At 38.3% G+C, this 27,826-nt stretch overlaps 1 protein-coding gene across 1 annotated transcript in view; it reads left to right on the top strand.

Annotated features, from left to right (window-relative positions):
• The first annotated feature begins 6,124 nt into the window (after window positions 1-6,124).
• The window catches only part of HCRTR2 (hypocretin receptor 2), a 30,840-nt gene continuing 9,138 nt past the window's right edge, over window positions 6,125-27,826 (top strand). Inside the window, exons 1-4 of the mRNA XM_015859165.3 lie at window positions 6,125-6,573; window positions 19,086-19,264; window positions 20,954-21,197; window positions 26,957-27,072. Coding sequence (XP_015714651.1) covers window positions 6,345-6,573; window positions 19,086-19,264; window positions 20,954-21,197; window positions 26,957-27,072 — 768 coding nt within the window. The 5' untranslated portion in view covers window positions 6,125-6,344. The remainder of the gene's footprint in view (window positions 6,574-19,085; window positions 19,265-20,953; window positions 21,198-26,956; window positions 27,073-27,826) is intronic.

Here is a 27,826-nt window from a genome sequence, read left to right as displayed (position 1 = left end):
AGGAGAATAAATATCTGAGCCAGCTGCTATCTAACAGGAAATTGGATAATGAATAATAATGATAGTGTTCTTTGATGCACAGCCAAGCAAGGTAAGACTTAGTGAAACATGTAACTAACAATGACAAATGAATACAAAATACTATATTCAATACTTGGGAAAAGGAGGTGACCACTAATGGCTGTAGTTTTGATGATTCTATAGGAAAGGCAATTGCTAATTCAACTTTTTGTTGTCGTTGGCAATGAAATCCATTGATGAAACTAGAAAAGTGGATAGTTATAGGACTGGACTTGAACCAGGCACCATGTTCATTGATTTAGGAAGAGGCATAAATAGAAAAGACAAAAATCTTTTCTGATACAATTAATAGAATAACATAAATATATTGACTGCTGAAAGTGAGATCTATTCAAGTAGTGATTAAGCAAAATAAGACTTCTTAAAACTTGACAGAGGAAAAGAATATTGCAAGTGATAAGAAGTGGAAAGGGAAATATTCTGTTCTGTAGCATATGTGAAAAACAAAAACAAACAAACAAAAAACCCACAAAGAAATTTATCCAGCAACAATTTAAAGGGCAGCAAAGGAACAACACTTCTGCTACTGCAGAAGCCAGGTGTTTGGATGGCTTCAGAAAACAGTTAAACATAAACCATAATGCCTATTAACCAGACAGTTAATGTTTTTCCTCAGGAAGCTGCTAACTTGCTGATTGCTCAAATTTGTAAAGTAGTAATTGTGGAAAGTATCACTATAAACTTGTCTTTCTCTTATTTTCTCCTTTAAACACTTATTTCTGACCACTGTTGGAGATGTAACACTGTTTAGAGCAATCTTTGATCCCATGCAGTATGATCTGCTTTTCTGAGAAATTAGAAAATGAAGGAACAGCTTGATGAAAACATAAGGACAGTGTGGTACTTTTGGACTGCTGTTATGTCACTGAGTGGCAGTACGCCACTGAATCTGAATACAGTAATGCATTAATACTGTAATGCAAGTCAATACCATTTACCTTTCATAGAACTGAAACTTCCTTAAAAACTTCCTTGACACTGTTTCACTTCCCACTATTAATCCACATTACCTACTTGGAATTTTCATTCTGAAGAACATAGATTATTCCTTTCTGAATGTTGCAAAGGATAGATCCAGAGCTCTGACATTAAATGTAATAAGTAGATGCATTTGAAAGACTTTTATTTCCTTTAATTAAAATAAAAAACAATCAAAAAGATCTTTGTGCCTCTACCTTCTTATTTCTCAATATAGTCTGTGTGAACATACCTATCTTGTCTTAGATCACAATAAAGACCCTGTGCTACTTCCAAGTGGATCAGGAATAGATGCCAGGGAAATTATTTTTAAAAAAGCAGTTTATATTTGGAGTTTAATTTTATTTGGCTACAAACCTCTCAAGTGAAAAGTTTAATCTGAACAGCACCTGGTGGAAGCTGAAACAAACTGAACAATTTTGTAATACATTTACCTTGGCTTCTACAATGAGTTTCAGTATTCACATAAACATGAAGTGAAGAAGAGCTTTTTCGTTATTAGTTATTTTACCCTGATGACTGAAAGTGCACATAGTCATCCCTTCTCCAGAGTATACGTATCTTCAGGAAAGGCATGTCGTAATTTGCTCCATTGAGGCTGGATCTGTATCCTGATCATTAAACATCACAGAATCACAGAATGACCTGGGTAGGAAGAGACCTCAAGGATTGTGAAGTTCCAATCTCCCCTGCCTGGCAGGGCCACCAAACATACACATTTACTAGATCAGGTTGCCCAGGGCCCCATCCAACCTGGCTTTGAACACCGCCAAGGACGGGGCATCTACAACCTCCCTGGGCAGCCTGTTCCAGGGCCTCACCACTCTCCTAGTAAAGTACTTCCCCCTAAGATCCAACCTAAATCGACCCTCTTTCAACTTAAATCTATATCCCCTTGTCATTCTATTATCAGCCCTTTCAAAGAGTTTACTCTCCTCCTGGAGTGAGGGGAACATGCTTGCTTTTGAATGTTTGTAGACTTAATGGAGGAGTGAATATTACACATGGAGCACATTCCATTTCCAAATCAAAACTAACAGTTTTATGAACTCCTTTTAGTATTTGGCAGTAAATAAGAAGTAGACCCAAGTGAAGCACAGAGGAATCATGTGCGTACACTAATACATTTTTTTTTTATTAATTGCACCAAGTTGTAAGGCTTGAATCAGACTTTTTTTTTCTCTTGAAATACCTTTGTATTGGTAGATATATAATAATGATGGCAGTGTGAATTAGCCATCTGCTGACCTTTCTTATCTGATCATTGCTAGAATTAGAAAAAGTCACCCTGGATTTGACTCATTGTAATGGTGCTAGTGAGCTAATAAATCAATAGGCTTAGCTGCTAATCTTAATATATCTGGGTAATTTAGTTTTGCATGCTGTTGAATTGCATAAAGCAGGATCCTGTTCTGGTTTCTATACATAAAGAGAAAAATGCCTGAAGTTGGCTAAACAAGGCTAATTGCTGAACACCTTTTATATCAACGGTGGTTCCAAAGATTTAGTAGCAGATTTGAATAATATTTATCATGCTAAAACTAATTTTGCTCTTTTAGCCTACAGTTGATTAATGAATTAATGATAAGACAAAAGGTGGTCCTAAAGAAAAAGTGGTGCTATAAGTGTGTTGTATTATGGAACATCATTATGCTTATTTATAAGGTTTTCTGATTAATCCCATTGTTTTCACAAGCCTACATTATTATTATTTTATTTAGTGGTTCTTTGGTAGTTATTACCTTTATTACCCCTCTGAATTTTATGGTTGCAGAGGTTTCCAAACCTGGTCTTTTACAGCTGTCTCTCTCACTTGCTCTCAGCTTCTCCCTGTTTACCCATTTAGCATCTTCCCTTCTTCTCAATATTTAGCTGATGATAGTCCAAATTATTTCAAGAACTCTTAGTGCTGCTGCCAGGGAAGCAGTAGTTCCACCTTGAAATAACATTACAGGAGGAAAGATACCACAGGGATTTCACAGACAAAACATGACATATGACTGAGCAGGACTGCTCAAGCAAATAAATGGTAAGACTGTTTTTCTATTGAGCAATCATGTGGCATATTTCATAACAGCAAGAAAGGAGGCAGAGAAAAGTTGTTAAATCAGAGTAGCGAAAGAAAAATGGAAAGGAAGGACATATTCACACAATTCATCACTACTGCCAATACCACAGTCTATTTCTCTTCAGCAGACATGTTTATGGGTTTGCTTCCCAAGAATGAAAACACGTTAAGTGTTCAGCCAAGAGATCCTAAGGCTCAGCTTCCACTTAACCTAAGTCTGGATCTTTAAGCCACCGTGCTTTGATAAAAGGTTCTAAATATGATATAGTAATAGAATAGTATGAAACTAATCCTCTGAATAAAATCAGTTTAATATGAAAGGACTAGTCTTTAACACAGGAGAAACTGCTGCCAATTTGTGCAATTAATAAAATCATAAGTCAGCAATAGAATGTTTACTATGAAGAGAGAAAATGTGCTTGACAAACCTTTAAGTTTGGATGCTGAAGCACAGTCATTTTGTTCTCTGTGGACTCCAGATCCATTTAGCTATCAGATGCAATGAAGCATAGAGTGGTGTTTGATCTATATTCACATTATCTAATATCATACAATAAGTGGCACTGAAAGCCACAGGACATATCTTTCAGAGCTGATAATTTCAGTATTTGGGGATTACTAATGGAAAATTATGGATTAGAAATGATATCAGTGTATGTGAAGAATTCAGATAACTAAAGTATCACATCATCATCATAGTATCATAGTCTCGTGCGGGTTGGAAGGGACCTTAGAGATCATCGAGTCCAACCCCCGGGATTCGAGCCTCCTGTGTAGCAGAGCGGCACTTCTACCACTTGCACCACAGGGGGGATTCGAACCCTGGGCCTGCGGTGTTGCAAGTGGCATTCCTACCACTGTGCCACCAGGGCACACGCAGTACTAGAGAGTATTCCAATTAGATAAACATTTTAATAGAGATACACCTGAATTTATTCCCCTCCCTCCCCCCCCTTCCCCTTTTATTTTTTTAAAGTGCTGAACAACCTGTAAATTCTTTGTAGGAGTTTTAAAACCACAAGTTACAGAATTTTAAATTGTTAATAAAAAAGGGGGGACAGGGTAACAAAATAAGAATTACTTTTCAGCATTTATTGTTCACATGCATATGAAAGAAACAGACTTAACAGACTTAAACTCTTGCACTGGTCTTGTTATAAATAATATAATTAAAAGATAAATCAGCTGTAAAATTCATCAAATTAATCTATTCTACAAACACATTTCCACAAATTAGAAAGCCGGAAGGGACTACTCTAATCATCCAGTCTGACCTCTTGCATACTACAGGTCAGACAACTTTTCTGAATTAATTCCCATTTCAGCTGGCACTTATCTTTTAGAAAAGCATTCAATCATCTTGATTTTCAAATATACTGCTAAAATGACTCACTTTGAGAAGTACTTCCCCAGTACCAGATTTTTGTGGCTGAAGCATATTCTAGCTCAGTTGATTTCTTCTCACATTTCTATGTATCTTCATCTTTTTCTATAGGCATACATCAGTTATCACACAAAGTTTTCTGCCTACAGAATTGTGATGGTGTTTGTGCATAGCTGATTATCGCTAATTTTTGGATAACTTGCCAGCTTCTGCAGGGTCATTGACTGATGAGAACAACAGAATCCAGCACTGACATCAGAAATACATGAGCTCAGTGATGGCTCTATGTTCACTGTTTCATTCTGGAATCTGTTTATTAGCCACTTTTTAACTTTTATAATGTGTGGCGTATTGATTTTTTACCATATATTCTACTTGATCAGAATGTACTGAACCAATAAGAGTAAATGTTTTACAGCACTCTAGGAATAGCACATTTGTGCTAAACTTATAAATGTGTATAATCAATCATTTATGCCTTTATCAATCACACTTACAATCTAGTTGGAAAAAAAAAAAAAAAAGAGCTCTAGGATCTATTTTTCATTAAACCATGTTGTTTCTTAATATTTGTCTTTTTATTCAATTCCTTACTACTGCTGAGCCAGTAGTATGGGTCAACTTTTTAATGTATGAAACAAGCTGAAAAATGTGTATAGCTTCCTTCTACAGATCACCAAATGGCCATATTCTGTCTGCTGTAAAGACCACAACAAACTCCTTAAATGTGTCTCGTTCTGTGTGACAAGTAAACCTGCATTCCCACATTCTCAAGAGAGCTTAAATGTCTTTTCAATATTCATACATTTACTGATAGAACCTCAGCTGTTTTCATTAGTTGAGGAGTGTATAATCTTTATTTATGAGGTTTGCAGTATCTACCTTTCTAGTTTGTGTGAGGTGTTGATCTTACCTCTGTATCCAAGTTTATCTCATTTTTTAATATCTTTGTCCTAAAAGGTTCATGTAACTTCCCTGTGGAATAGAAATGGGATTTTTTTCTTTATTTTATGGAAGGAAAGCTGTATTAAAGAGAGCAGGTTTATAAAAATGTGTGCCCAAAGGCAACATCTGGTAGAAGAATGCTGGATTAGACTTTGAAGGCATTAGGGAATCCTGTACGCTTATGAAGGATTCAGGAAGCTAAAGCGCTGTCTAGAGCTAAGCACTGTAGTGTTTATGAATATCTGGCTCTCTCTTAAGTTTATGCGTTGGAAGTACAGTCAAAGCAGAGTCACTTTCCTCTGGAAGTGCAGATAGATACTGAACTGAGTGAGATGTATCATTTCATAATGGAAATGGTGCTTATAGCAACTGAGATTTTCCCATTCATCTGTTTTAGCCAGTGCCCACTAGAGCTAGGTGTTCATGAACATCTGGCTCTGTGTTAAGTTTATTCATTAGAAGTAGCATCACACAACTTTCACAAAGAGACAAGAAAGTCTCGTTTTTCATAGCTCCCTTTATCCTGTGTGTCCTCTGCAGCAGCACGTCGAATTCACGTCCTTTCCCCTAGAGGTGATGCTCTTTCACGTCCAAACGCGGAAGAGCTGAAAAGTGAAGCAGTGGATTCAGAAGAGAGCATTGCAACCGTCTGGATGCCTTTCCCCTCGGCCGCTGAGGCTGCGCTCCCTGCCCGCCCGGGGAAAGGCAACGGGGCGTGTGGGGCCGGCTCGAAGCCCCAGCCTGGTCCCGCATTGGTTCCCGAAGTTCCCGCGTCATTTTCTCCCCACACCCCGCTTGGCACTGGCAATCACAAGTCTCAATGGAGGGGCGGGAGAGAGCTGTGGAGCGCTGAGAGGGTTCCTCCAGCCCCCCGGATCACCACCAGGGATGTCCGGGACTCAGCCCGAGGATGCTTCGCCTCCGTGCAGGAACTGGACGTCCTCTCCAGAGCTGAATGAAACGCGGGAGCCCTTTTTAGCCCCATCCGCCGATTACGACGATGAGGAGTTCCTGCGCTACCTCTGGAAGGAGTATTTGCATCCTAAGGAATACGAATGGGCGCTAATAGCCGGATACATCGTCGTGTTCATCGTGGCTCTCGTCGGGAACGTGCTAGGTGAGTCTGGCTCCCGAAGTTTGCCCAACCTGCCTTCACTCGCGGGGGAGATTTCGCCTCTCCCCGCTGCAAACCGCGGAGAACCGGGCTGCAGGGAGGGGGCTGCGGACCCCGGGGCGGGTCGGAGCTCGGAGCTCGGAGGGGCCGCCCGGGTAGAGACACCGCGGGCTCCGTCGCTGTCCGCGAGATGAGGTGCTGAAACAACGCGCCCCGGCTGCGGCCCCGCCTCTCATTCCTCCCGGGGCCGCCGGTTCCCCTCGTTCCCCGGGCTGGAAATCAAGAACGCGGGCATTTTCCAGCGGTTGTCTGTTTCTACAACCGTTTCTACAATGTTTTCTAACGGACGGGCACTGGGGAACGGCCTCGGGTTGACAGACGCTGGGGAGCGGTCGCGGGACCTCGCTCTGCAGCGAGGGGCCGGAGCGGCTGTCCGCCCTCAGGTCCGGTAGTTGGCGGCTCTTGCGCAGCCCCGGCGGCGGGGGCGGACTCCTTCCCTCCGCTCACCCCCCCCCTCCCCGCTCCCATGTACCCGTGTGGGAGGCGGCGGCGGGGGGCTTCGCCGCTTCCCCCGGGCAACGCTGACGGGGACAGGCGGGGGCCGTGTGGGGGCCGGGGGTCAGCGGCTCTGCGCTGCTCTTGGTCCCCCGCCTGATCTGTGACCGTGCCGTGACAGCCGTCCTCGCCTCGGCGAGGGGGAGATGGCCGCGGGGGTCCCTGCGCCATCCGGAGCCGCGCGGAACGCTTTGAGAGCGATAAATAACGTCTTTGTGAATGAACGTGCGCGTAGGGAGCGGAGTATGCCGTGAAAATCCTCTCCACCAGAGCCACGGCCATTTGCATTTTTCATTCCCATCACTGACATTCTCATGAACGGAGCGGCTCACTAGCGCCCAGCCCTGCCATGTGGGCCCTTCATTCATGAATTTCAGCACGTCATGCGCTCTGCCGGCGATCCAGGCTTCCCGAGGCACGATGCAAATAAAGCTTCAGCCAAAGACAACGTTTTTCACGGCTCTTTTTTATTTTTCGATGGACTGATGGTGCTATTTTTGTCTGGAGCTGCCGGTAAACACCTAGAGTGTACTTTGGCCAACCCATGGAGCCTTCACCACAAAGGCTGTGTAACAGCGTGTGTGCTGGTCAGCTGCTCTGCGCTCACAGTGAAAGACAGCTGCCTTCGCACAGAGCCTGTGCTTTGTACTAGAATGAAAAGTGCCTCCCGTCTGATCCTGAAAGAGGACAGCTTTTAGAACTGTCTGTGTTCAGCCGCCCCCCACTACCCATTCTGCAAACAAGCTGTCCTCTCGCCTTTCAATATTCAAGGTCAAATCTTCGGCTATTGGAGCTGTTTACACTTTTTCTTTTTTTTCTTTTTTCTTTTTTTTTTTTTCTCCCTGAAGCACGAGAAGAAAAGATTTCCTCTCTTTTCACTTGCAAACAGAGACAATATCATTGGTTCTCCTCCTTGACATGCCTACCTTATCTTTGTGCCTAGGGTGAAAGCTGGCATTTAGCTGTCCGCCCACCTCTCCCTTGGCAGGACTGCTTCTATCCAAGCCATTTGCCTTTGTGTATCACACAGATCTCACCCTTCAACAATGCTACCACTGTTCACTACCAGCTTGTTGGGATCTGCAGGTGCAGGTGCTCATTAGCTGAACACTGTCTCATCTTTATGCAAGAAAGCTGATTGCAGGTTCATTGGTTTTTGAGGAGAGAAACTGATGTGCTCTTGCCAAAGACATTTTTGTGAAACCTTGTTTATTTGATCAGCAGTGAAAATCTGAGAATGGTTCGTGTTCTTAAGTATCCAAGAAGAAAAATTTCCTGCATGAAAAGTTCTTACTTAAGGTTAATCTGTAATTTAATCTTGGATCTCCTCAAAGTAAACCAGATGCAGTTTTAGTGACTAACAGTGTTTCAGTAAAGTTTTAGCACTTTATCACATCATCCTTAATGATGTAGTACATTCCTCTGCTTAGATTTGACTAATGCATTTGGACTAGTGTGAGATGAGAAGTCAGAGTTTTGCTTGCATTTGTCCATATTTCACACAGTTAGCACTTTGGAAAGACCCTTGAAAATCTTAATATATGGTTATCATTTTCAATTGTGCATTCACACAGAATGAGGTCACTCACTGTGCTCTCAGAATGACATTTGTGCAAGTGGAAAGCACAGCACAACCCTTAGGTATTAGTAATGAACTACAGTTAAGCATTCTGACACTTAATTAACAGCTACGGTAGAAAGTTCGAACTTTGATTGACATTTACTGAGCTTTGGGCTGATCTGCTCTGCAGGAATTGTCCTGCTAATAGTAGCATACAGCAAGATCTGCATTGCTATTTTGCTTCCAGTTTAATTAGGAGAGTTGACACACTCTGTCCAAACTGCTGCACAAACCAGCTAAAATGAAAGGTGTTTGCAAGCCTCTGTGTTTGAATGCAGGTTTGATTACAGCATTCAAGTACTTCACATCAGTAATTCTTGTGTGTGCCCACTCTAGCTGCTCACCAGTGATTTCACTGGAAGCCACTAAAAAGGAACAGATTTGAAGGTTTTGAGACATTCAGATAAACTGAAATCATGGTGATAACATCAGTATGTTTTGTCCTGTTTTCTTTTTCATTTAGGCATGGTTTATCAGTAGAAGCAGAACAGTCACTGAGGATGAGGACTTTCTGTTTTTCATATAAGACCAAAGTATTCCCTTACACAGAAACAAAATCACAACTTCTTTGCAAAGCTAGAGGAAACCAAAGTACTTCTTAACAGTTGACTTTGAACTAATCGTCTACTTCTTCTCTATTTAAAACAAAAGTGCTTGAAATAGAAATGCGGGAAATTAAAGAAGGAAAGATATACTTAGTATGCATGGAGGTCACTGGTTATGGGCAGAAAGATTCCTCATGAAGTAGTTGCAGTGGTTAAAAACTGGAATAAGACTAAAAGGGATAAATAAGTAATGTCCAGCCCCACCAATTCAGCTGCAATTACACAGATAAAGAATGGGAATAGTTCTCATTTAATGTATTTATTCAAGTAGGTCAGAACTTTTCTAATGAAATGTTTTTCCTCAGGGAACATGCACTCATCACAACCAAATGGTACGGCAGAGATCACTTGATGTGTTCAAGGAAAGGACACAACACAAGCAGCCTTCTAGTGTCCTGCCAGCCGGGTTGCTGGCTCTCTTGGCACTCTCACTGCTGGCAAGGGCTGAGAGCCTGAGCAACCTGCCAGCACCCAGCATGAAGCTCTTCAGCACTGCTGGCTTCTGTGCATTGGACACCATGCAGAATATCATCCAGAGGACTCAGAAACCTTATTTATTCACAAAACATAGTGATATTTGTTTCTTTTTCCACCTAAGAATTAAATCCTGCCTAACTGACAGAGAACTAGTCTTCTCTGGATAGTTCTATTATTTTCCATCTTTTATAATAATCTCTTTTGCCATGTTATAGTGACATCAGTACAGAACCCAACTGTGGTCTCTTCCTCAGAGTTCACATTCTGATTCATAAACTCAGCACCATTCATTTGATGTTTACCTATTATTATTTGATTTTAGGACTATTTTCTTTCTGAGTGTAGAAGAAAAAATTGAATGTAAGGTTTTAACAACAAACTTCTAGTCAATGCTATCCGTAGGCAACTGTAACATTTCAGTGATTGCTCTGTTATCACTCCCCAGGTGTCTGGAGAATACTGAGATCTATGCGTACATGAAAGTGTTGGCAGAACTGGATGAGCCATGCATTCCTGTAAATGATGCCATGATCTTCATAGAACTACAGGATCACAGAATGGCTTATGTTGGAAGGGACTTTAAAGATCATCTAGTTCCAATTCTCCTGCCATAGCCAGAGTTGCCACTGGTATCCACAGATTCTCTGGACAACCAGTTCTTCACTACCTTCTGAGTAGGGAATTTCCTCCTAACATCTAATCTATGTCTCCCCTCTATTCATTTAAATGCTTTCCCCCTTGTCCTACCACCCCTTGTAAAGTTGGTCCCTTTTCTGCTTATAACCTCCCTTCAAGTACTGAAAGGCCACAAGGAGCTCTCCCTGGAGCCTTCTCTACTCCAGGATAAACAAGCCCAACTTTTTTCTTCACAGGAGAGGTGCTCCAGCCCTCTGACATTTTTGTGGACCTCCTGTAGACCGTCTCCAATACTTCTACATTCTTCTTATGCTGGGAGCCCCAGGTCTGGATGCAGTACGTCAGATGAGGCCTCATGAGTGCAGGGCAGAAGGGCACAATCAACTCCCTTTCCTCTCTGACCACCCCTCTGATGAGGACCAGAATACAAAACAATAGTTCTGCTGTAAACTCATTTGATGACAAAGGAGGAGGACTGGAATCAGAACAATTGGGAAAGTACCCAGTCTCAGTGGTCAGAAACCATCAGAAGGTGCTGAAAAAGGAAAAGAAAAAAAAGTATTCCTTTTCATACGGACTTCCATAACCTGTTTTATTCATAGCTGTTCTTCATAATATTGTGTTGTTTTGTTTTTGGTTTGTTTTAAGCTAAAACTTTAAGACTCATCTGCCTTCCAGCAACTGCTTTCTACAGTACTTCTGATGAAATATCTCCTATCTGATATTATTTGATATACCACAAGCTTTGACTTAAAGTGCTGGATATTTCAGCAGCTTCTGCAGAAGAGCAAACTATCAGTCAGTAGTCAGAATTCCCATACTCACATGCATTTGGCAGATTGCCTAGGAAGCAAATAGCAAACTTTATTGTTGCTTTTTTTGTTGTTGCTTTTATGGCATTTTTACTTTCAAGATGTCCTCCTGATAAATACATGGAACTCTTTTAGAAAAAAACTCATCTTACTTAATTTTACATTCCCATAGCTGTAGGACTGATAGATCTGAAGACCAGACCGTTAAATTAGTCTAAAAACAGATTCAGCCTTGAGAGTTATAGGGTGTAAGGATATGTTGCCTAGTGTTGAGTGAGGTTTTGAAAGAATCATATAGATATGGAAGAAGGAAAATATCTCATCATGACTCTTCAGCCTCTATCCAGCTCCACAAGACTTCCAAAAACAGTAAAGCCCAGTCTACCAGGAGCTGAACAGGGACTAACACACCTTTCCCTCAGTTTTCCTAATGCAATTCCATTTTGTACTGATGGATGCATTTTGAAATATATAATTCTAGAGTTGAACATCTTTTTAGCTCTGGAGCTTACTTTGATTTTAACAAGCCACGCAGGTTTAAATTTGAATCATAGTGAAGTGTGAAATTTTTTTATCATAATATTATGTGCACTGTGACAGCTACATTAAAGGTCCTTCTATATCAAATATGAAGTGTGTGTAAGGATTTTGTAGGTTTTTATCATTACTATGAATAGATAAAGAAGTATAAATGTGTGTGGTGAGGCAATTTAAAACAGATCAGTCTGTGATAATTCATGCAGTGAACTCTGGAAACTGCATGAAGACAACTTCTGCTTCATCCAGAATTGACCGAAGCTAATATATTTGGCAGACTGTTTGCATAGTGTAGCTGACCTTCCAGTAAAAACTCCCATTCCATTAGACTGTTAATTGCCTAAGATTATGTAATGCAGCTGAGTTAGAAAATGAATTCTGTGCCAATTAGATGATTACTCCCGATTGTAATTTGTACAGATAAGCTTCCAGAAAGCAGAACTTAGTTCTTATGTTCTTCTTTTGCCCTGTAATGAGGCAGTATTTAAAATACAGAAATGGACAGCCAACGACTCCATCTCATAATTCTTTTTAAAAGTCAGAGTAGAACAGAGCACTTGGTAGCTACAAAACACCTCAAAAGTTATATTGCTGCTAACTGTGCAATGTATATGTGTAAACAGCACATCTAGACTTGTTTACATGACATACATGGGCTGCACACCTAACACATGCTCCTTTTGTCAGGCTTCATTGATTTATGTTGATGGGTGTTTAGTCTGTCCTATGAGGAGAATCTGTCACCTTTCATACCTTCCTTTGTAGGTGCAGCCTAGAACATAATCCATCTATTCTGCTTCCAATTAATATATTCAAGGATAGATCTTTGCTGGGCTTTATTACCAACTGTAGGAATATTTTCAATATTTTCATTAGAATAACTGCTGTATCAGAAGTATCTGGTTTTTGTATCACTCTTTCTACTACTTTTTTCAATGGAGCCCTGATCTTATTTTGGACTGTTTCAGTTCAGAGCTTAGTAGTGGGTAAAAGACTGACAGCATTGACTGCATAGGACCTAGATATCATCTTTCTATTCACAGCAGAAATCTCTTTGTTTTAGATCATTAGTTCTCACTACTGGTTAAAAAAAACCCTGATTATATATCCTCTGCAATTTACATAAAGTACTTCTCACCCCTTAATCAAGATCATCAATGAAGGTATTGAAAGTCTCTTAGAAAGCTTTCCTAAGATAAATAAAATAAGCTTGGACTTAGGCACCTAATTTTTAGACACTTATGTTAAAGCAGAAGGATTCTCAATCAGGAATAGAACATAATGAAAATAATTTCAGTGATAGATTTTTCTACCGGACAGTATGCATTGATTTATTGTTTCAACAGGAGCTCTGGTGGAATCTCATTTTCTAGCTTATCTACTCAGCTTTTATTTCAGCTTGATCATGTTGATAAGACACTCCACCACTGAGGTTTTGATGCACAGTAATGTCATTACATGCAAAAGAACAAGGGAGATATTTCATTGAATAATGGAATACTCTAAGTTGGAAGGGACCCAGGTGGATCATTGACTCAAACTCTTGGCTCCTCACAAGACCACCCAAAAATCCATGTAAAGGACCAGATTTTGATGACTAGTGCTTATAATCATGTAACTTCTTTGTGGCCATATTTTTAGTCAAAAGATTGTGATAATGAGTTTCTAAACTGAACTAAAGCCATTGAAGCGTAGCATAATGGAGAAAAAGATATAACACTTTATTTATATTCAGGTGAAATTTATTACAAATATATATATATTTCTGTTTTGACCAAGAAGTCCAGTTGGAGGATGACCCATTAAGTGAGGTTGACAAGACTTCTGGAGTGTTAGGAAAATAATTTAGGTCTTCCATAAGGCATCAATTGACAGCTGAACCAGCTATTCACCAACGGAAGGAGATCAGCATAGTGTTTAATATGCTCAAGACAGTGTAAGTGTTCCAGGAGGCAAGCAGCTGCATTTTATACCAGCTGGAGCCTCTGTATTATTTTCATATTCATCTTTAGATACAATGAGCTATGTTCATTGATTGAATAGGTGGAATTACGGTCTCTAATTAAAATGCCCTGGAGCACAAAATCAACAGGGATTCAATTTGAACATGAAAAATACCAATCTAAAACCCTCACTACATTGTCTTATCTTCAGGACTACGGAGTATATGGAGTTTTCTTGATGAACTCAAAATAGCATCTTTCTTAAATTTTAACTCTACTTTTAATTGTTATGTTTAGTCTTTTTGGATACTTTCCTGAGAGCCTTTAGGGGATGGGAGAGGGGAGGGCACGGAAGGGGCGTGGGATGCTTGGAGCGTGAGTGCTGAAAACAACTTGCTTAGAGCAGAACTGCCCTCAATGGGGAAAACCTCCTGAAGTTTTCCCAAGCGCTGCCTGACAACTCGAGTTGTTTGCAGTCTTTCACTGACACTGTGTGGCCGAGGCAAGAATAGCAGTCGTTTTCGTTTTGATCAAAGCTCTTCTTTTGAGTCTCGTGGAGGAAAAACCAAACAAAACAACAAAACACCGCAAAAGGATCTGCTTGCTTGTTTTTGAGTTGAGTTATTAACGGGAACCTTTAATAATTTTATAAAATGAAAACTAAAATACAGAATTTATTCAAATAAATAAGGCAGGTATTTATGTTCCAATACAGCATTCTCTCAGTCTGGAAGCACGATACAGGATAATTTTTCTGTTTATCTCCCATTTTTATTTTTTTTTTTTAATTTTTGAGCCTCTCTTCTCCCCTGCCCATATTAATGCATGCTCTTCCACACTATTCCTCTCATAGTTGGGAATATCCAAAGTTGTGCAAAAGGTTTGAACTTATTCAGAGATGTCTTTACTGGTTCATAGATCTACTGAAGAGCCCAGTTTGGGCCACTACAAGATGCTCTAAACAGGCAACCCATTAAATCTGCTGCGTCTCCTATTTTTTATTCTTAGAAAGACTGGTGCTGCTCTCACCTTTCATGACTTTAGAGTTCTCCTTGGCAAAATCCACTTCCATTTGAGAATTGTTCTTACCTTTCTCATCATTGCTTGTCTTCTCCAGGGTCAGCAAGAAAGCTGCTTGATGTCTGCCATTCCCTCTTTGTAGGCAGATATTTGCACTCCAGCGAGTCTTTCTATGGCATATTCCTGTAACACCTGAACAGGATTTGCATGCCTCCACTTTTCCATTGAGCTATTTGAGATGAAAATGCATATTGAATGGGATGAGAGTGGCTAGCATACAAAATTATTTTGCTGGGATATTTAATTACTTCTAATATATTTTATGGCATAGTCACACTACTTTGAACTCCCATAAAGTAATACATTTTGAACATCCCATAGAGACCTTCTCAGTGATCTACTAGATCACTGGTGTAGCTATAAAGCTACCATGTCCAGGGCAACTGAACAAGCTTGTACCAAGCAGTGGACTCAGAAAGACACCCAGTCTATAAGAAATACATTGAACTAACTTGCTGTCACTTATACTATTTTGCCCTGTTCAAAGAATTTGATTCAAATCCTTGCAGCTCTGTTTAGCCTAGCACTGAAAACACTGGAAAACATAGCCTAGCAGGAAAACATTGTCAATGCTTGAGCCGGTGAATGCCGTACGTCAGCCAGCAGAGGGCAATGGGTAGAGGGAAACGTTTTAGAATCCTTTCTTTTCAGGGGCTTTTTTAGCGGCCTTTCTTAAACATGCCCTTTTTTTGTTTGGTTTGGTTGTTTTTTTTAACAGAGCCAGGGAATAACTCTCTGGGAGACTTCCTAATTACTATGGCAGTATGTAAGCATGCCAATCAAGTTGCTATTGCACTATGCATCATACAAAGAATGGAAAATGGGCTGTGCAGCAAAGAAAGCATGAGTTCAGACAGGTAAACATACAAACATATAGAAATTATCTTTCATTTCTTTGTTTGTAAATTATTATTTCTTTCAACTTTCAGGACTCTCTTGTCCCTGTAAATTAGAATTAAAAGGAATTCAGACCTACTTTGTGTATATTAGTTTTGCCTCCTGTGTACTGCTACTCCCTAAGTAGCAAGAAGCACAGTCCTTTTTATTTCCCTGAGGAGCAGCAAGTGCTGAAGTTCATCTAAATCCCATCTTTGTTAAGTTAGTGTGATCTGGAAGGCTTAGCACAGAGCTGAGAATTAGGAGTCTAAGTTCCTTATCCTATATCTGATTTACTGTATGACCTTTGGCAACTTCTGTTCTGTGCTTTACTTCCCTTACTTCAGAGATGAAAATTATTTATTTTCTTTTTAGCCCTCTGAGGTTTTGTTTGCAGACACTTGTAAAAAGCTTCAAACACAACATGCAAAATGCAATGAATTGATTTCTGGCATGATTTGTTGCCAGTGAAATGGAACTCGCATTAGCTAACTTTGTGGATTATCTCCTCTGTTAGTGCTGACTGTGTCTGCATTGTCATAATGTCTGTTACAATTGTAGACATTCTACGATTCTATGATAATTTTAGTAATCCCATGCAGCAAGTGGCAGTAGCAAAGACCTGGATAGTTATAATTATCTTACAGTGGTAGATAAATAATTACTTGAGTAGATAAATTAAATCACCCAAATGAGCAGTAAATACAATTAATGTGTTTCCTATTGATTTATAAGCCTTGCCTCTCAGATATCTAGGGTAACAGCCAAAAAAAAATACCTTTCTCAGAAGAGAAGAACTACAGATCCCAGAAGATTTAATTATTCCATTTCCATTTTCCATTCAGGGTGAAAGATACAACTGTTTCAGAGTCATGAGACTGCCCTTTCTTTTTCTCCTCATCTCTGCTGTGTGTGCTCCCTAGCCATCTCACCTTCAGCATTAGAATAAGGCCTTTGGATTTGGACACTCAATCATTTTATTTGATTTGTAGCTTCAATTCTAATGATACTTTATTATATTGTGTTATTTCACATTCCACTACCATATTTATTAATTAATTACTTAATTGCTTTCCTCCCAGCAGCTCATTGATGCTGTTTTGCTTTTAGATCCATCTTGGGGTGAGTCCTCACACCTCATTCAGTCATGGAGCCAGGCCAAACCAGGTCAGAACCACTGACAAGAAGATATTAAGAACATCTATATTAACAGAACAGAGGTTTTCACAGATTCACAGAATCACCAAGGTTGGAAAAGACCTAAAAGATCATCCAGTCCAACTATCCACCCATCACCAATAGTTCTCACTAAACCATGTCATTCAACACAACATCCAAACATTCCTTGAACACCTCCACGGTTGGGGACTCCAGCACCTCCCTTGGCGGCCCATTCGACTTACTGACCACTCTTCCAGAGAATTAGTATTTCTTAACGTCTAGCCTAAATCTCCCCTGGTTCACCTTCTAGTCCTATCACCTGTTACACAAGAGAAGAGATCTCCCTTCAGACAGTTACAGAGAGCAATAAGGTCTCTTTAACTTTGTGACAACAATGATGTGATCCAATCTAAAGAACATCCAGAGAGCATCAAGGAGGATGTTTGCAGAAATTCTAAAACTTAGCATCAGTTAAACAAAATATAAATAAATTTTAAAAATCAGAGTTCTGAAGTTGTTCAATATGAAAAGAAAACTGAGTAGACATATAATAACAATCTTTATATATCATATCTCACATATATGAATCGAATGGGGAAAAGCTGTTTGGCATTGCTGCCCTGTGTACAGAAACGCTATGTAAAGAGCAGCAAAATAGAAGTAGATTAGACATTAAAAGATTATTTTCTTCTTTATGAAAGGAAATGTGGTTTATCATTGCAGCACATTTGAGAAAGATAGATATTTTCACCTGCAACAGCTTTTGAAATGCAAACTTGCCAACAGCAGCTTAGTGGTGCTTCTGGTATAGTTGGGTTGGTATAAAGACTTAAGCAAGACAAGATTTGTGAAGAAATATGTTTTATTAGAACAACCGATACTAGTTGGGAGTTGGGCACAAGATTTCATGCACACCATGCTTCTTAGGATCTGAAGAAGCATCTTATCTCAAGAACTTCTGTGACTTCAAGGCTGGTTTTTTTTTTTTTGTATGTTTTTTTGTTTTTTTTTTCCATCTGTGTTATTTTAATAAGAGAATGGTTTAACTCTAGCTGATTCTGTTTTATAGCTCTTGAGAACCCTTCAAACTCCTTTCTGTGGCATTCTGTGATCTGTTTAGTATTTCTAAATTAAGCATAGTGCTATATCCTGACAGATTAAGGAGACTTTGACTCTTCATTTAGATTTGTATGATGGATGAAATAATGTTTATAGGAGAAGAATCTTTGATATAGAGGTAATTGTACTGTTTCCTTGCAAGAATTATATTGTGGTATTTCAAGAAAATGCTGAGTATGAGTCTTTAAAGAGCTTTTGGTGAATCTACAACATTCAAAAGCTATATTGATTTTTATGATCTCTGAGGAGCTAACTATTAAAATCATTACAAAATCTATTTTAGGCAAGTTTCTCAGACTCAATCTTGGCATTTTTAGTGTATTTGATTATGAATGTATCGCATCCACGTTAAATAAGGGATTTGTTTCATTTGAAAAAGTCTTTCAAAATTGGAAAAGATAAAAAGAGAAGACAGAAAACAAAATTCAAACGTACATCTTTTAGAGTATCTTTTACATACTGCTTTTGATTATAATACTCATGGTAAAAAATATACCACATTTAAAGTGCATTGCTCTTAATACTGAAAAAATTACATTCATTTACTTACCTCAAATCATAAATACCTTCTTCCCAGCTAGATGCTACAGATTATCTGCAGGTGCAATAGACACATTATGTCCAGCAAAATCGTTTTTTAAATTGTTGTTTTCTTGATACAGTTTATAAGACTACATGTAGCAATTTGAATCAAGCATCACAATAGCATAAGAGAAAGATAAACCTTCACAGAGGTAGATATTTATTGCCATAGAATAGAGTCAGTGGATAGGCATGAAGGATGTTGTGAGAATAGTCAGTGAAAATAGTACTTGAAGTACAATAAGCTACTTTATTGTAAGTCAGTCGTTTTCCCTGCTGTGGTCTGTGTAAAACTACTCTTTGTTTATTGAGAATCAACCTACATGAGCAATTTCTTTTTTTCCCACTCTAAAAGGAAACACACAGCTTCTACACCAAACAACACACCCAAATGTTCTGTCCCCCTATTAGACAAGGGAAAACACTTTCTTAATTCTAGCAACTACAAAAATTCCTGTTAAAATGTTCCCTAAGACACTTCCAGCTTATTAACTTCTCTTTCCTAATTCAGTTTGTATTGCAGTGTGGAAGAATCATCACATGCGAACAGTCACCAACTATTTCATAGTGAATCTATCTCTGGCTGACATTCTGGTCACAATTACTTGTCTTCCAGCAACTTTAGTGGTGGACATCACAGAAACTTGGTTCTTTGGGCAGCATCTCTGCAAAGCAATTCCCTACTTACAGGTATTATTCTACTGTGTTTGTATACATGTTGTCCATGTTACAAAAAAGAGAAGAGCTACATTATCTTGCTCATGGTGATCATGCAGATCTGTCACAGCTACTGAAGTAGGTACCTCAGGATACCTACTATATATAATCACTGTTCCACTATGAATAAATATGTGCTTAGCAAATGTTGTTAGACTTGGGCAATGCACCTTCTGGATCGTTTGTCCAATACTCTTCACTTTTTGTGATCTTTTTTAATGATTCAGAAGAGATATGAAACAATCAAACACACACACACACAAAAAGCCTGGTAATAGAATTATGTACAGAATTATACTCTGTAAGGGGGCCTAAAAAGCTACTCAAGTATCCATGACATAGATTCTGAACTTCTGAAGAAGTCTGAAGGGACTCCATGCCTACACACGTTTAATGACTTGTTTTTCTTTCTTTAGAGGTAGTCATAGTGTCCTGAGACCCAGTCATAATGGCTACCTTTAATATACTTGATCAAGTCTTCTGTCTTATTGCCACTCATTACCAATGAACTTAAGTAGTTGTGAGATTATTTGCACCAATATGATTGGAAGATACCTTTCCTAAGTATAGATGTTCAGGTGAACACACTGGGAATACTAGAGTGGTAACCTACTTGGCCTTACAGTCATTATAAATCAAAAGAATTAATTATAACTCTGAATGCATGTAGTTGGTCATCTCTGTGCCCCAAGCACTATCTGTGTTTTCAGCAGAGACCTGCATGTTCAGGCTGAAAACCCACTCTGTCAAGAGCAACAGTTCTCCAGCAAGTAAGTCTTCTGCTGGATAGTATGAAAAGCACAAATCTTGTTTCAAAGCCTCCATTCTAGTGGGAGAAAATCTGAAGAGAAAATGAAATGAACACTGAACAATGAAATCAAATTGTTGGGCTATTTTCTATACTGAATAGAAGGCTAAAATAACATAGTCTGCTTTAAGTTCATTGGTTTGATGGTTTGTTTTTTTTTGGGTTTTTTTTTTTTTTTCATGAGATTTTAGATTTTTAGATTTCCATTGTTCCTTTGAAAACTGAGAAGGTAAATCAGTGCTACTGATAATCAAATATAGCAGAAATAAAAAGCACATTTAAAAAAAAATTGTTCATCAAAGAAATAAAGATCTAAGTACATGACTATTTTAGAATAAATTTTTCACATATTTTGCAAATTCTAAGTTGCATAAATATATTCTTTCAGAATCTGACTGTTATTCCTACTGTGGGTATGTACCCTAGGATGTGCATTGTATACACATGTAAGATATAGAAATACAGATAAATGGAAAAATGTATTTACTGAGGGGGTTGTCAAGCACTGGAACAGTCTTCCTTAGAGAGCTGTCTGATGCCCCACAGCTGTCATTTAGAGGCATTTAGACAATACTGTTAATAATACACATAACTTATATTTAGTCCTGCAGTGATCGGGCAGATGGACCTGATGATCTTTGTAGGTCTTTTCCAATTGAACTTTTCTATTTGATTCTACAGTAAATGAGTATATCTGTTAGAATTCCATAATAGATGACTTAAAACAAAGTCTTTTTCTGAAAACAATTTCCATGTAGTATGTTCAAATAGAAAGCTAGGTATGTTGAGAATTGAAATCCTTTTTAAAACTGAATAATTACGTTTACATTTACATAATATTTCCTTCTCTTCAGACAGTTTCAGTCTCTGTGTCTGTGCTAACACTTAGCTGCATTGCTTTGGATCGATGGTATGCAATTTGTCACCCTTTGATGTTTAAAAGCACAGCCAAGCGTGCAAGGAACAGCATTATAATTATCTGGATTGTGTCCTGCATCATAATGATTCCTCAGGCTATTGTTATGGAGTGCAGCAGCGTGTTCCCAGGATTAGCCAATAAAACCACCTTGTTCACAGTATGTGATGAACACTGGGGAGGTGAGTGTGTCATTGATCATAAAGACTGAATTTTTCCTTCTGTTATGTAATAAAAATATCAGAACATATTAAAATGCAGTCAAGTTTCATAAACATATGACAATGTTCACAATTCTATAACATTTCCTAGTACTACTGTTTTTGAAATACTCTGAATTTTGATTTTCTTTTATACTGCTAAGAATAAAAGTACATTTTAAACCAAGTTTAAATGAATGAGGCTGCCCAGTGTCTTGGCCATGTTGATGTTTGCCAAAGGGTAAAAATATTCCCATTTTTAAATGCTTATGCTTATATAATTCTCAGTGATTGATGGAAGTTGCAAGTTTAGAGAATTTAGTCTTCATAAACAATTACACAGAGACAGATCTCTTATTTACCTGATATAGAGATTTTGCTAATTGATAATATTTAATTAGATCTTCATAGACATCTCCTGTGATTTCAGTGCAATTTGCATGTAATAACAGAACTTTACAGAGACGTCATGGGTATGGGGTAGCAAGTTAGCCTACAGTTTGAGATTTGTCATGGACGAGATAGTTTAAATAACTTTAATATTACAATCAGTTACAACTTATTCTATGCAGGAAGTGTTACTCTGCCTTTTGAGATTAACTTTGAATCTAACTAGTTCTGTATTTGAATTCAGATGCAGGAAGTCATAAGCATTGCCTGGGAGTATTTACTTCAATTTGTCTCAGTTCACATAGCAAGATGTGTAAGACACTCATTCAAATGGTTAAGATTCAAGTCTTATGGGCCTTGGCATAACTCCAATGCTAATAGAGCATATGCATTACATGCTATCACTTTGACACTGGATATAGTGACCACTAGTAATACCATTATTCACACACAGGAAAATAAAGCCAAGTTCGCCAAAACACATAATTGTTTAATAGTCTCAAGGCATTCTATAAAACAATGGTATTCTACATCAGAGCTGTGTCTGCTGAAGATTCCGGTCCTGTGAACAATTAAGAAAAAATGCAACTTGACCACTACTACTTAATTATTGTGATAAATAATTTCAAGCAGCTTAAACTGCTGAGGGCTCTTCCATATGCTATTCTGAAAGTTCCTCCCCTTCTAATGGCCTCTGTATGGCCATTGTGGAATTAATGAGAAGACAATGGCTTTCACATTCCCTGTTCTTTATCTCCTCCATCCTCATTAGTCCTCTGGGACAAGGCAATGAGGCAGAGATGGCCATTAGCTAGCTGGATGTCATTCCAGACAAAATTGTGCAGAAGCTATGTAAGTTAAAGTAAGACCTTGTTCAGATGGGAGTGGCACATTTGTACTTCTAATGTTCTTTATTCACATACAAATTTTGAATCCAAATCTGCCATATTTTTGGTGACTATTTTCTTTCACAATATTCACTCTGAATACAATATGTGTCCAATCATTTTGGAGTTATTTATCCATGCCTTCTTCACTTGAAGGTTAGGTAGGAAGCAAAGATTCTTTTAATTAACCTAGGAACTGAAAATGATGGAGAGCACTGTAGTTAATTAATTAGGGTGCCAGGAGAGTATCTCATCATGGAACACAATCTCAAGATTTCCAGATCTCTATTGGCCTCTTTTTGATTTCCAACAGGAAAATTTATCTTTCAGACTTGAATCCATAGTAACTGTGGAAATATTTCAAAGATTGTCTCATTCAGTTCTGAACAAGAATAGTTGTAGCCCACAGATACATCTGAAGTACCCATTATCTAAAAGAAGCTCCCAGGCTCTACTCCAGTGGAGTATATATATACAAAGTGAAATCTGTTTCTCTCCAGGTGATGCTGTTAGCCTTTACTCAGACATCAGGAGAGATGAAAAGAAGAATAGTAAAGGCAGGCACTTGCCCGCAGAATTGAGTTATTTTTGTGTGTGAATTCAGGACTGAAGAGTCAACACTCCAAAATATATATTTTTTAAATTGATGTTGAACATAAAATGAAAATTATTTCACATTAAAAATCCATTAAAGTTTTCTGAAATGGGAAAGTTTTTCATTTTACTTAAAGACAGCAGTTCTATTTTTATCCTGATGCCTTTCCAATGAATTATTCTTCTAGAGATAAAACACCACTATTGCTAGTTAGTCTGCTGGTGCATTTCTTACGCTTGTAAAAAATAGTCCTCTAATCACTTTGTAATAACAGCATACCTTAGTAAGTAGAGAAGAGGACCTTTCTCTTTATTAAGTTACAAGTAGGTTCTCGAATCATGGAATGTCTAAGTAAATGTAGAGTTAACTATTTATTTGCCATGAGGATAAAATATAATACATTCCTTTCTGATAATGCAGAATCATTAGCCACAAATAATTCTGACTCAATTTAAATTGTCTAAATACAGTTACTTGGGCCACTGCATGGAAAAAGTAATTTTTCATCTGAGAATATGGGTTTGAAATCATAAAGGCCCCCAAATAGGAAAACAAAACATGCATAATAGGACATCAATTTGAAAAGATAGGTGAGCATTGCAGCCAGAAGAATAATTAAAGAGCTAATATTTTCCATGAGAACACTTGCATTTTTCCTTGGGTAATATTTTGCCTTTTTTGACTATGGAGTATCTAAGATGAAAGAGATCTAATCAGGAGGAGGTTGAAGGAGAAGGAAATTTGTGTTTCTAAGAAGTCATACTTGCAAAGAAAGAGTAGATACGCTTCAAACTGCAGACACTCAAGATCAAATTCTAAAGGAGAGTGAAATCGTGTGAAGAGGAAAGTGCTTATATTTGTGTGTTAGCTGCTTCATTTAGAACTGAAAATAATTTATGTTGTCTAAAATTAAGATACATCTAATGAAAACTTTTCAGAGTATCGTGAGCACCTTATATCCCAAGGATGTTAAACTGTGAATCATCAAGACTGAAATTTTAACAGGAGGTGCTTGGTGACACTTTCCAACGTATTTCAGAAGTCTATACTAATTCCAGGAACTCAGGGCCATTGAAACATGAGGTGCTATGATGGACTACCAGATAGGAGGTTGTCTGGAACAGTCCAGGAAAATGTCAGAGATGCCAAAGCAGGAGACAGCACTGTACCCAGACTTGGGTTCAGCTACTGAAATCTGTACAAGTCTGGTGTGTGTCTGGAAGGTCTGATCCACACTGCAACACCTGGGCTCCTAAGTGGAGAACAAATAGTAGCCACCCTGACTAATAATAAGATTTCAAACATGTGGTTGGATGGATGTCAGTGACTGCAAATGGTGTAATAGTTCAGTCTAAAACAAGACTCAATTTCTTTTTAATTGCTTCTGGCATTCCTGAATATAAAATTCATTGCCAATTCTAGGCTGATGGTTTTTCATTTTGAGTACTGTCTAATAGCAATATTTTATTTAGGAATGCAGAAGGATCCAACTCACTTAAGGAGCCAGCATTGGCCACAGTTCTATAATAGTCTGTAATTACTATGTGCCGAATTTGATGATAAAGTGCCAAAATAAAATAAACATATATTAAAATGAGTTTTTAATGTGTCCAAGCCAGCTAAACACATTCTTTTAGAGCTGTTCATGAAAAAGGTATTAGCCAAAGTGCGCTAGCCAACCTCTTTGCATATGTTAAAAAGGATACAGAGATAATCCTTTCCAAATACTATGTAGTTGAATGGAGACAAAAGGAAGACTTTGTGTTCCATTTCCTCTTAGATATAGTACAAAAACACATTGTCTTAATTCTGAAAAATAATATAGCTGGAAATTGCATTGATACAAGAAGGTTTGTACATCCTGTATTGCTACCTGGTGTGTAGAAAAGAACATACAGACCCTGAATGTTGATCAATGCTGTAAGTTATTTAAGAGCACCGTGCAGCAGTTGAACAGACACAACTATATTGCATAGTGTTAGAAGCTACTTGAGTTAGATAAGACCTGGAACAGTGTGTGAGTGATACTAAAAGCACAAATGAACTATGCTGTTATGTCCAAAATAAATGCAAGGTGTGAGAATGTTTGAACTATATTAAGTGGTTTAAAAATGCAGAAGGTAAAGGAAAATGTAAAGAATGTTTTAATGCAGCAGGAAGTCAGATTATTGCAAATACTAAAATCATGCTTGGCTTTGTGATGGATTGATAGCGCAAGGATGATATAACTGCTTAGAAATATTATTTTAGTATTTAAATAGTTGTAAGTACTCCGACACAGGAACATAGTTTGAAAGCAACTGTGTTGTGTAATGTAATTTTCTCTGCTATGTGTGGGTAATTTCTAACATTTTTACTTATTGAGGTTCATTCTAAAAGAATACTTATTAAGCTGTTTGCATCTGCATATTGGTAAGTCCAAAAATGAATAGGCATCTTCCTAAGATTATAGAATCTGGGAATGTTCCATGGATGCTCTAAAAAGTTGGTAACTTTGCTATTTTTCCCTGTTCTGTGGGAAGCTGACATGGGTACCAGTTTAATTGTGCATTTATGACTGATGGGAATATTTTGTTTATTAGCCATAATAAAAACTTTTGAGTCTGGGTTGTTTTCAGTTTATATGTATGCATATATTCATATATAAAATTCTGGCAAAACCAGGAAGATGTAGTTTCAAACTTACGCCTACTTACTTAACAAAAGTCTGGGACTACAACACAGATCTGAGAAGGAAACTTTACAATAAAGTTAGAAGTTTGTTTAGTAACTCCTGCAACAGAGAGAAGAAAACTTTAGCATATCTGTCATTTATCAGGTGGAATAATCATGCTATATGGGAATGCCAGTCCCACCTCAATTCCAGTCCCTGTGACTATTTGTTTTCTCTTTTTTCCCATTCCCTCTTTTCAGCAAAACAGTAGCCAGTGATGTGAGAATCATTAATTTCTTATTAAAGTGATGGTTACTCTGGCTAAGAATTATCTTGTCCCATCCCACAGTCCATTAAGTCAGTTGTGGATGGCAAAAACAGCTTTCTGCTTTAGAGTAAGATAATCAGTGGTTCCAATCAGGCAGCTGATGTATTGCCAGGTCCCACAGACTGATTGATGCTCTCATTCAAGGAGTCTGCAACTCACTTGCTTGATAAATGAACAGTACCCCAAACATGCCCTTCCTCCTCGTTGCTGCTGTGATTGTCAAACAGCTTTAAAGCTTTTCATTGGCTTGAGAAGCTAAACAGAGTCATGCTTCTTTGGGAAAACTTCTCCAAAGAGCTTTGCTGTGGGTGGAGGAAGGACAGTTTTCCTTTGATGTTAAGCAGCTGGCACTTTCCAGGTGGTTAAACTTCAAAGGCAAGTCTTAGGATTTTCCTCCAACCTGGTTCATCAGTTCTTTGTAGATAGCTAGGCTCATTTAATGTTTCACTTTACTTGGAATGGTAAATTGGAAGCCATAAACTCCAGATGTCCTTTTAAATATTCACTGTCCTTCCACCTGAATGGGGCCTGGCTGCCTGCAGAGTACTGAAGAGGCGGGTGGCACCTCCTTCTGAATAGCAGGAATGTGCTTTCAGCTCTGACCTCCTGTGATCCCAGTAAGCCACGTGCCTTCAGTTTCCTCTTGATCTCTCCGCTTGTGGAGCCTGGATGTCAATATTTCCCTGTTTGATTGGTCCGTGGTGAGGCTGCCTTTTCTGAAGTACAAAAATAATTTAACAATATTGAGATCATCAGAAAATATAGAAACTCAAGTTACTGCTAATTATCAATCAAATAATCAACTACCAATAATGGCACAAATTGATTTTGACTTGTACTTATATTTAAATACACTTCTTTTTTTTTTTTTTTAAACTATCTTTCCAGCTGAGGTTTACCCCAAAATGTATCACACGTGCTTTTTCCTGGTGACATACATGGCACCACTTTGTCTTATGGTGTTGGCCTATTTGCAAATATTTCGAAAGCTGTGGTGTCGCCAGGTAAGTTACTTGCATTAGTTCACTTTGCTTGCTTTTATGGCTGTGGCTGATTGCCATGTGAACCCTTTTTCTATATATGCTCCATTTTGTCACATAGGATCTGCCTTGCATGGATTTTTACATTGTCACCAGGTCCAGCAACACTGCTAGCTTACAGCCACCTTGGATAGAAAACGAGAATTCAAAAATGATGGTAGTCAGGCTAAATGTTGCTAAAATTCCTCTGTAACGGTCAAAAGTTAGAATAGTCGGATCCTCATTTTGTTATTAGTTTGTACAGTTGCTTTTGTATTTTTCATTCTGTAAAGTCTCAGTTTCGGAGCAGGTCTGGTCTGAACAGAAGTTGGAAAAGAAAGTTCATCTATCAGAACTGTGAGATTGGACTTGTCTGATGTGAGCCATGTTAACCTGGCTAACATCGCTAATGATAGATGTGAAGTACTGGGAAATAACTGGCATAATTTATGACATGAACATCTAGTTTTTCAATTTTCATTTAAAAAATATGGAAAAATAAAAATGGAAAACAAAACAATATCAGACAAGCAAGCGAGCAACATGCAAGCCAAAGTGGTACAAATCATGTGATAATTTTTCAGAAATGCTTTTCCCCCTCCAACATTTTGAATTATGTAATACATTATATATATTACATTTATATTATAATGTTTTGGATGTGAACAGTGCCATAATCTATCGTGCATCAATCTCTGCAATCTCCCTCTGCAGTCTTCTGCTTTGTCCAGGATTTATC

This window comes from Coturnix japonica, chromosome 3 (genome assembly GCF_054131305.1).
Source record: "Coturnix japonica strain WE chromosome 3, WE-NBRP24, whole genome shotgun sequence".
NCBI classification, from domain to species: domain Eukaryota; kingdom Metazoa; phylum Chordata; class Aves; order Galliformes; family Phasianidae; genus Coturnix; species Coturnix japonica.
This window is presented reverse-complemented; position numbering and strand designations above follow the sequence as displayed.